The sequence below is a fragment of the Helianthus annuus genome, chromosome 16 (assembly GCF_002127325.2).
Source record: "Helianthus annuus cultivar XRQ/B chromosome 16, HanXRQr2.0-SUNRISE, whole genome shotgun sequence".
Taxonomy (NCBI): Eukaryota; Viridiplantae; Streptophyta; class Magnoliopsida; order Asterales; family Asteraceae; genus Helianthus; species Helianthus annuus.
The window spans coordinates 204,111,533-204,118,768 of record NC_035448.2 but is presented as its reverse complement, the minus strand read 5'-3'; the positions used below and the strand labels follow the sequence as shown (position 1 = coordinate 204,118,768).

General features: G+C 37.9%; 1 protein-coding gene across 1 annotated transcript; it reads left to right on the top strand.

The window, feature by feature from the left end:
* Positions 1–3,044: 3,044 nt before the first annotated feature.
* On the top strand, positions 3,045–4,747 carry LOC110915656. The gene is made up of 2 exons (XM_022160385.2): positions 3,045–4,040; positions 4,141–4,747. Exons 1-2 carry the CDS (start codon positions 3,366–3,368, stop codon positions 4,702–4,704), a joined length of 1,239 nt encoding a protein of 412 aa, XP_022016077.1. The 5' UTR covers positions 3,045–3,365; the 3' UTR covers positions 4,705–4,747.
* The last annotated feature ends 2,489 nt before the right edge of the window (positions 4,748–7,236 follow it).

The following is a 7,236-nucleotide window of genomic DNA, read 5'->3' as shown; positions in this document are numbered from 1 at the left end:
AGATTTGCTGATTGTGGAGAATACCGTTTACACGGATCTGTCATTCTTATGGTGCGTTAATGTGGATCACGGTAAACGGGATATCAGATCTTCAGGGGGAATCACGGATTTGAAGTTAACTAGTGGGGTATTTGAAGTTTCTATCAATTGCCGGTTGATTTTTTGTACATTCTTAGATCGAGCAGGCGGAATGCGAGATCGTGGTGCTTACTTGTGATATCAAAAACTGAGCTCGGAATGAAGTGTTGAGATAATTATGATCCTGAAGCTCCTAGATCTTATAAAGTTGGACAACTCCTTAAGCCCCACACATGTATAAAGCCCATCATACAGCAAAGCTCGTTAGCACAGGAGAATAAAAGGTCCAGCTCCAAGCAGCCCAAAAAAGAGATCCTTATTTAAACATAAAAAAACATTAGAAACAATAATAAAAATAATAAAACATATTGAATTGAAAAGAAAGGACTATTAATTTTAACACTTCTTTTATTGCTTTGATCCCAAAGATTAAAGACTCGGTTAGTCCCTCGGATTTTCGGCCCATTAGCTTGATTGGAGTAGTTAATAAAGAAATCTCGAAAGTCTTGGTGAATCGATTGAAAAGAGTGATTGGGGACCTTATTTCGGAAGAACAGTCAGCATTTATAGCTAGGAGAAGCATTATGGATGGGCTGCTTATGTTAAACGAATTATTAGGTTGGCTTAAAAAGTCAAAAGTTTCTTAAAGTCGACATCAACAAAGCATACGATTCTGTTAATTGGTCCTTTCTAAATTCAATCATGTCGCAATGAACTTCCCAAGTAGGTGGAGGGGGTGGATCATGGCGACTCTTCACTCAGCTAGGGCTTCGGTCTTAGTGAATGGCTCCCCTACGAGGGAGTTCAGTTGCTCCCGCGGTCTTAGGCAAGGTGATCCACTCTCGCCTTTCTTGTTCGTTATTGTTATTGAAGCGCTAACCGAAATTATGAAAAAGGTTATATCATTGGAGTTGTTTAAAGGCATTTGGTGCACTAGTTATGGTCCATATTTATCGCATTTAATTTAAGTCGGCGATGTGGTTTTCATTGGGGATTGGTCCGATTCAAACTTCTCTAGCCTTCGGAGAATCCTTAGATGCTTTTATTTAGCATCAGTATTGAAAGTTAATCTTGCTAAATGTAGTGTGTATGGTGTCGGGTGAGTGAGCTTGAAGTTCAAAATATGGCGAATCATCTAAGTTGCAAACAAGGTACCTTTCCGTTTAAGCATCTTGGCTTGTTCGTGGAGCTAATATGAATCTAGTTCGGAATTGGAGACCGGTAGTCGAAACTTTTAGGAACACTTATCGTATGGTGGTAGAATTACACTCCTCAAATCGGTTCTTAATGCTCTGCCCACGTATTATTTCTCTTTATTCAAGGCCCTAGTTCAAGTTTTAGAGACCCTCGAAAGATTTAGAAGGGTATTTATTTGGGGAGGATCGGAAGAAAAGGCGAAGATGAATTGGGTGACGTGGGATCATACCATCTCTCCAGTCGATTATTATGGGCTTGGCTTCTGAGCTCTCAAAGATTCTAATCTTGCTATGTTGTCGAAGTGGTGGTGGCGTTTTCGGACGGAAAAATGTGGTCTTTGGAGAAAAATTATAGGGGCATTTCATCACAATTCGAGAGCTTGGTCCGCTATTCCCGGTAAGGTCACTTTGTCGGGGCCATGGAAGCAAATCGTCGGTATTCGAGAAACATTACTGAAGGTTGGGGTTAATCTAAATAAGGCAGTATCTACAGTGGTTGCGGACGAGATGTCTACCTCGTTTTGGCTTGACTGTTGGGCTGGAACGGATCTGCTATACATCAGGTTTCCGAACCTATTCCGCTTAGAAATGCTGAAAACGTGTAAAGTAGGGGATCACTTAATTTCTGGCTACGTTTGGCTGGTTTTCAGCTGCGGCTGGTCTACTGCGGCCTTTGGTATCACAGATCAGCAGGAGCTGAAGACGCTAACTACGGTGTTAGCGGCAATTAACATGGGTACCGGAAAAGATAAGTGGGTTTAGAATTATTAGGAGTCGGGGTCGTTTCAGGTTGCGAGCATTAAGAGAATCTTGAGCAATTTTAACCATAGCCGCCCAACTCGTCCGTTTGTTTGGAACAACTGGGTTCCAAAAAAGGTGGGGATCGTTGCATGGAGAGCCGACAAGGACCGACTGCCTACCAAAAGTGCTTTGTTGAAGCGATGCATAAATGTCGAGAACCCGTTGTGCCCTTTGTGTGGTGAACATGATGAATCCAATGAACATATATTCATTTCGTGCCAATTTTCTCAGGTTGTTTGGGAAAACGTTGCCATATGGTGTAAGTTGCCTCCTATAATTGCATTCGAGTTCAAAGATCTGTTGAAACTTCATGGCTTTAGCCCGGGATCTAAGAAGAAGAAAAAGGTGCTTCACGCGATATGTTTGGTGGTTATTTGGAGCATCCGGAGGCTGCGTAATGAAATAATGTTTGCGCAAGGGCGGCCTTAGGTAACAAAGGTTTTGGAAGAGGTCAAGTCACAATCATTTTTTTGGGTCAAGAACTGCTCGAAGGAGGTGGCCTTATCGTGGGAAATTTGAAGCAAGTGTAATATTTTTTCGTAACCGGTTCTGTGTTTTAGTCTGGTGTATCTTTGTGATTTGTTTTTTGTAAATTTGGTGCCTAGCTTCTTGCTGGTCTTTAGCCGTTAAAAAAAAAAGAATTATGACAAATCAAGACGTTAATTATTGGAGGCATGATTGTGTGGCTCCTTTTGGGCAAATTTTGTCTAATAAAAGTAAAACACTAAAACCCATGCGGAATAGTATTAATATTTTCTTAATGGAACAACAATGTTCTCCAACAATCCAACATTTAATTTCATCCTCGTACTCCCTGTCTATCTTTAATAATTTGTTTATTAATGATTTCAAATGCATTTTATCGGCTACATAGCTAAAATAATCATTAACCGGGATGCATTTAATCTCCCTTTTTATTAGTTTTTTTCTTATTCCTAAGGGTGTCCGGGGCGTACGCGGTAAGCCCCTTCGGTGAGCCCCTTCCCCGATCGGGAACACCGCCGCCATCAAAGCGGGGTCCCGATTCGGGGTGCATTTTGTGTGTGTGTTCACCGATGAAATTTCGCGAGGATCGAGGAAATTAGACCGTTGACAACGGTCGGATTATTAAAAAAAAAAAAAATTCAAGTTTTTTTTAAACTAATATAAATACCAAACCACAACCATTATTTTTTATACTCTCCAACCAATCTCATTCTCTATATTTTTTTAAACTCTCCAACCACAACCATTATTTTTTATACTATCCAACCAAACCCCATCCACTTTTTATTTTTTATACACCGAGCAATGGAGAACCGACCCCGCGAGGCCAAGAAAAAAAATAAGGGGCGGGTATCGAAACCGTCTCGAGATGGTTCGAGCGGTGCAAATGCTCAACCACAACCCCCTTACGGATACACTTCACAACCCCCGTTTTATTTCCAACAACCTCCACACCCCTCGTTTTACAACACCCAACAACCCAATTTCGGCTATTTTCAAAATTTGCTATCAATGGACGCTCCTCCTCAATCCCCCGCCTTCGACCCATATGCTTATCGTTCTCCACAAGTTCCTTCTACACGAGGAAATGTCGAACGTCCTCTACCTATTGACGAGGACGACGAGGACGATGAGGTAGTGCCCGAAACTCAAAATTTGGGCGACGACGACGAGGAATATGAATATAATGTGGACGAAGACGCGGGCAACGAAGAAGACGAGGCTCGAGAAAAAAAAGGGAAAACGGTGAGCGAAAAATGGACAAAAGAACAAGAAGAGGCGTTGGCGAAGGCGTGGGTACATTGTTCTACCAACAAAAAAAAGGGCAATCAACAAAGTCGCGAAAGTTTTTGGGGTAAAATTTTAGAGCACTTTAACAAAACTATCGGTGGAAGTAACCGGACCGTTCATCAAGTACGGTCTAAATGGAACCCGATGCATGCGAAAATAAACTTTTTCAACGGCCTATACCAACAAGCGGTAAAAATTATATTTTTTTTAACATTGCATATTTTTTATTTTTTTTCTAAGTTCATACTTTTTTAACACTTTCTAATTTTTTTTATTTTATAACATGTAGGATCGCACACGAGCAAGTGGATGTCAAGATCTCGACGTGATGAAAGTCGCGTTAAAAGAATTTAAAGAAAGATTTCCAAGCGGTTTTCAACACATCGAGGCGTGGGAGGTCGTTCGAAAACACGAGAAATGGGCCCAAGTCCCATTGATGGGCGAGGAAGGTGAAGGTTCGGCACATAAAAGAAAGCCGGTTGAAGTAGACTTTTCAATACCGGATATTAACGAAGATCCCTCGCCACAAAGAGCACAACGGCGAGACAAGCGTCAAGCTACATCGTCCGAGGGAAGCTCGGCCGAGTTGGCGGCACAATTCAAAGTGTACACCGCCATGAAAGAAGCGAAGCAAGCGGTAGAATTGGAGGCGATCGAATTGAGGAAAAAAAGAGAGTCGGAGGCTCGCGAGCTCATATCGGTACAAATCGAGACGATGAAAAACTACAATTACGATCGAGATATGAAAACCTTCCTTAAGCCGCACGACGATGTTCCGCCAAGTATGTTGCCGATCATCCTAGCCCGAAAGCGAGAAATCGCTAACAAGTACGGGTGGCCATGCGATTTCTAGTTTGAATGTATTTTTTTTTCTAGTTTGAATGTATTTTTTTTTCTAGTTTGAATGTGTTTTTTTTTTTTTTCTAGTTTGAATGTGTTTTTTTTTTTTCTAGTTTGAATGTATTTTTTTTTTAAATTTAATGAAATGTCTTTTATATAAATTTTTAAACATCCATAATTTTAACAAAAAAAAAAAAAAAAATTTGAACTCACCTAATAGGTGAGTGCCGCCATCAAAATGGGGAATTAGGGGAGTGTATTAGGGGAGTTGACGTGGCACCATGTGATTGGTTAGGTGTAAGATGGGGGACTCACCTATTAGGTGAGCACCCCTTATACCCTAAGGGTGTGCGCTGGAAGCTGTAAAGGGTGCGGTAAACCTTTTTATCGTGTGGGGAACATCACCGCCATCAAAGTTTATCTCAGGGTGTACGGGGTGCTCACCTCTTAGGTGAGTCCCCCCTCTTACACGTAACCAACCAGAATAAGCCACCTCAACTCCCCTCTAACACTCCCCTAATACCCCTTTTTGACGGCGGCACTCCCCTATTAGGTGAGTTGGTTTTTTTTTTAAAAAAAAAAAGGAAACTTTTGATTGGTCAAGCTCTCCCTCTCTCCTCCCCTCTCTTCGGCAGCCACTCACCCATTTCCCACTCTCTCTCTAACTCACCTATTCATTGGCAGCCCCCCCCCCCTAATAGGTAAAAATGGTCACCGATGGGGTCCCCGAAGGGTGCCCCGATCACCCTCATGGAGGAGTTGATTTCGCTGATTAATCACCGCACAAGGAAGAAGAAAGAGAGTGGGTTAATGGTGGGCCCGACTCTCTTTCAACCAATAATTTTCTTTTTAAAAAAAAATATTTGTGCACACCACTCCTAATGTTTGGGTGCAAGAAGAACGTGGGAGAGAAGAGTTGAGATGACATAATTTAATTGGTTACGGTGAAAGTTTACTTTTCCAGAGGTGAAAACCCACTCTAAAAGGATAACACTAAACACTAAATTGGTGTATTCCTAACTAAGTGGTTGTAAGTCAGGTGGATAATTTTGCAAGAGGTAGATGTGAGGATTTCAGTTCTTAAAAAAAGTAAATGATTGTTTTGGCTCATGTGGTTTAGCTAGATTAACTCTTTTAGTTTAAAAATAAATTTATAAGAATTTTATAACGGTTTTGACCACTTACATTAACTTTGTTATTTTTTTAACAGTTAAGTATAAAGGTAATTAGGTAATTATACACCTTAAGGGCAGTTTTTGATAATTACAAAGTTCTTTTAATATTTAAAAGATTACTAATGCAATTACTCAAGTTCTTTTTTTATTATTTCGTTATTTTCACGATTATTATTTAATAAAATATGTTTTATACATACAAATAAATATGTATTTTCATTAAGCGCTTGTTTTTTATAAACGTCATTTTTAAAATCATTTGTTTTTAACCTTATTTTGTAAAACCGTCTATCGTTTTTAAAAATATTCATTTTTAAACCGCTTGTTTATTAAAATTGTTCTTTTTAAAGTTATTTGTCTTTTAAAGTTTTTTTAAAACGATTCATTTTTAGCGTTCTTTTTAAAATCATTTTCTAAACTTTTTTAAACAATTTGTTTTCTTAGTCGTTAATTTTTAAATGCGTTTCTTTTTAAATTGTTCCTTTAGAACCGTTTTTAAATCGTTCATTTTTTAAACTTTGTATTTAGTTTACTTATAGCCGTTAGGCAAAAAAAACTTCAAAAAAATGAACGATCTTTTTTTCAAACCTTACATTTCTTTTGTTTTTATATACACGTTGTTTTGTAAAATTTTAAAATTAAACGACCGAAAAATGTCGGTTGTTTAAAAATGTTTAAAAAATAAATGATTTTAAAAAGAATGATATAAAATGAAGTGTTTAAAAAACTTTAAAAGACAAACGACTTTAAAAAGAACGATTTTAAAAAACAAATGGTTTAAAACGGAACAGTTTTAAAAACGACAGATGGTTTAAACAAAATGTAAAAAAAAAAATTATTTTAAAGACGACATTTATAAAAACAAACAATACATATTTATTTGTATATTTTAAATGTATTTTGTTAAATAATAATCGTGAAAATAACGAAATAAAAAAAAAACTTGAGTAATTGCATTAATAGTCTCTTAAATATTGTAATTATAAAAAATAGCCCCTAAGGTATATAATGACCTAATTATCCTTACACTTAACTGCAAAAAAGTAACAAAGTTAATGTCAGAGCCCAAAACCGTTTTAAAATGCAACCTTGAGGTCTGATATGTTAAATAATTCTTTTTTGGTCCCTGTGGTTTTGGGCACTTTTGCCATTTTAGTCCAAATCTTAAACTTTTTAAATATGGGTCCATGTGGTTTCACTTTTGTTGCCATTTTAGTCCAAAAATGAAATCAGACCAGATTCCCCTAATTAAACCCTTAAATTTTGTCTTTATCCTCAGTGGTATTTTAGTCATTTTTGTTTTATTATACTCATTATTAATTAAAAATAATAAACCTAAATAAATCAGTTTGACCAACACATCATCTTCC

Excerpts from the sequence above, each read along its gene's own strand:
- LOC110915656 (XM_022160385.2), top strand. The coding sequence starts at position 3,366 with ATGGAGAACCGACCCCGCGAGGCCAAGAAAAAAAATAAGGGGCGGGTA. Across the intron at positions 4,041-4,140 it reads ACGGCCTATACCAACAAGCG|GATCGCACACGAGCAAGTGG; the intron begins GTAAAAATTATA and ends TATAACATGTAG.